The sequence below is a fragment of the Quercus lobata genome, chromosome 11, assembly GCF_001633185.2.
Source record: "Quercus lobata isolate SW786 chromosome 11, ValleyOak3.0 Primary Assembly, whole genome shotgun sequence".
Classification (NCBI taxonomy): Eukaryota; Viridiplantae; Streptophyta; class Magnoliopsida; order Fagales; family Fagaceae; genus Quercus; species Quercus lobata.
The window spans coordinates 29,529,693-29,532,034 of NC_044914.1; the positions used below are offsets into that span (position 1 = coordinate 29,529,693).

Consider the following 2,342-nt stretch of genomic DNA (forward strand, 5'->3'; position numbering starts at 1 on the left):
TTTTCGCACGAGTCTCTGCTTTTTTCCCATAGAGCAGTTCTTGAAACTAAAAAAACCACAAAATTGAGAGGTTTGTGGTTTCTCCGATGGGACTGTACGGTCCGGTCTAAGTTTCAAAACCATGCTTTTGCTTTCAAAGATATATCTCGACATTAACACTTGACATGGGCTTCTGACTTGAATGTCTAGGGTTAGACATTAAATTTGAATTGCATCCTGTTTTGGAGATTATCCTATAAAGATAGGGATATGATGCAGATATCTTGGTGTGTGGGTAGTTAGAAACTTTTAGAATTAAATTCATTTATGTATAGGGAATTGGTGGACTTCGTAGTTTTCCAGCTTCTTAGAGCTCGCTGCAAACTATTTTTAGCACTTCAAAACACCAAAATATATGTACCATATCATAGGTGTTAAAGCTAAAAAAATTTAGCAACTAGACCACTTTAGCGTGTTGCTACTAAGATTTAATTCATTTATTTTTATGGGTTGGGAAGGAAGAGAGAGAAGAGAGAGAGAGGTTATATATAAATTAATATGTTGAGTTGTTTATATTATTTTAATGAGTTGTATATAGAAAAAAAAAAATTTGAAACAAAATGTATCGTAAAACGGTATATTAAAATGGATAAAATATATTTTTAAGGTGCTAAAAGTTAAATTTTTTAGCACCTTTGATATGAATGCTCTTAGCTAAGCTGCCATGTTTCCAATACCATTCCCTGCTACGGTGTCTTTATGATTAAACCCATTCTCTAGGAGGTGTGGCATACCATAGTTTCAACCATCATGTGGCATTTTTTTTATACACATTATTATTGATTATATAAAATGTCTATCCAATTGGTTGGTAAGATCACTTGAGATGGATGACAAGGTCCTACCCGCGTAGTGTATAATTTCTTCAATTTGTTTTCCAAAAAATTTGTCAACTTGCTGAGAGTGTTATGACTCGGCCCAAAGTCAAGAGGAAACCCTAAAAAAGTGGTCACATCGTATATTTTATTGAATCTGTCTCCCTCACATTTGGTTTCAATTTTGGCCTAATAGAACTTTTAACTATTCGTTATCATATTGCATTTGAACCTTTCATATGTCCATTCCCTAGGTTTGAAAAAGTCCACACGGCCACATTAACATTCCTCTGCCGTGCCATCCAACATGTTTGACGCCTCTTCCCACGGAACAAAGTCCAAAACCCCCCACACCTTTAAATATGCCGTATATAACTCTATCCCATTCAGCTCATACTCACCAAGTTTCTCATTTCTTGTACTTCAATTCTTAACCAATCAATCCCATTTGCATCAAAAAAATTTCACTACTTCTTGCTAACAAAAAGCATTACTAGAGGCATAACCATGAAGAGACAAGCAAATAAGAAGCAAAGTAAGTTCATGTACATTGTGTCATCACCCGTTAGGATCTTAAAGAAGGCAACTAAGTTTTACATGAGAAGCATGGAAGATTGTGCTGGAAGGGTGGGTTATGGTGGTGTTATGGGCGGCCCGGCTGCACAAGTGTCACGCTTGCCTAAGAGTTTTAGTGTCAATTATTCGCAGGGTAGTGATGATGAGGATTTGAGGCAGCTTTTGAGGACTGTGTCAAAGAAAAATGTGGAGAATGAGGAGAGTTCTGATATGCATCAACGGCAACAACAAGAGGTGAGAGTGAGACAGTCCAATATGGGTGCTAATGGAATGGGGAGGAGTTGCAGTGTTGGGTTGGGAAAGATTGGGAGAATTGATGAGGACATACCTTGTAGTTTTGAGGAAGATGAAGTTGATGTGAAGGCAGACTTGTATCCCAGAAGTAGAACTTATGCTGTTAGGAGGAATGGTGTGTATCGTTAAAGATAGGCACACATGAGAGAGGGAGGTTGAATCAATTGTTTTTCTATTCCAATTGAAACTTTGAAACTGTAATATATAATTTGTGAATTTGTTCTTCTTTTCTTTAGATGAAAATGAATTTGTTCTTTGAATGTTTACCCTTGTGTTACTTTTAATTTAATTGTTATGAGTTTTATTTAGAAAAAATGGGGGAAAAAAAAAGTGAAAGTAGGAACTTTGCCATACAAGAATTCTTTGCTGATTTTGTTATAGTGACAGCATCAAGATATGCTTAGACAAGTTGAATACAAAAACATAGAGTACACAATCGGTTTAAGATTGTTCCATGAGCTTATTTACATTTTTAAACATAATGTACGGCTATTTAAAGTGTCATATTATTTAAGATAAAACAAAAAATTTGAATTTCTAGACTATTGGTGTATGTGGTTTATATGTGATTGTATGCATATAAGGAAGACAAGCTGCAACAGGCACCCAATGTCTTGA

The 2,342-nt window shown here is 35.5% G+C and overlaps 1 protein-coding gene across 1 annotated transcript; it reads left to right on the forward strand.

Annotated features, from left to right (window-relative positions):
* Positions 1-1,260: 1,260 nt before the first annotated feature.
* Positions 1,261-1,919, forward strand: LOC115967066. The gene has a single exon (XM_031086151.1). The coding sequence runs from the start codon at positions 1,362-1,364 to the stop codon at positions 1,851-1,853; it is 492 nt and encodes a 163-aa protein (XP_030942011.1). The 5' UTR covers positions 1,261-1,361; the 3' UTR covers positions 1,854-1,919.
* The last annotated feature ends 423 nt before the right edge of the window (positions 1,920-2,342 follow it).

Excerpts from the sequence above, each read along its gene's own strand:
- LOC115967066 (XM_031086151.1), top strand. The coding sequence starts at position 1,362 with ATGAAGAGACAAGCAAATAAGAAGCAAAGTAAGTTCATGTACATTGTG.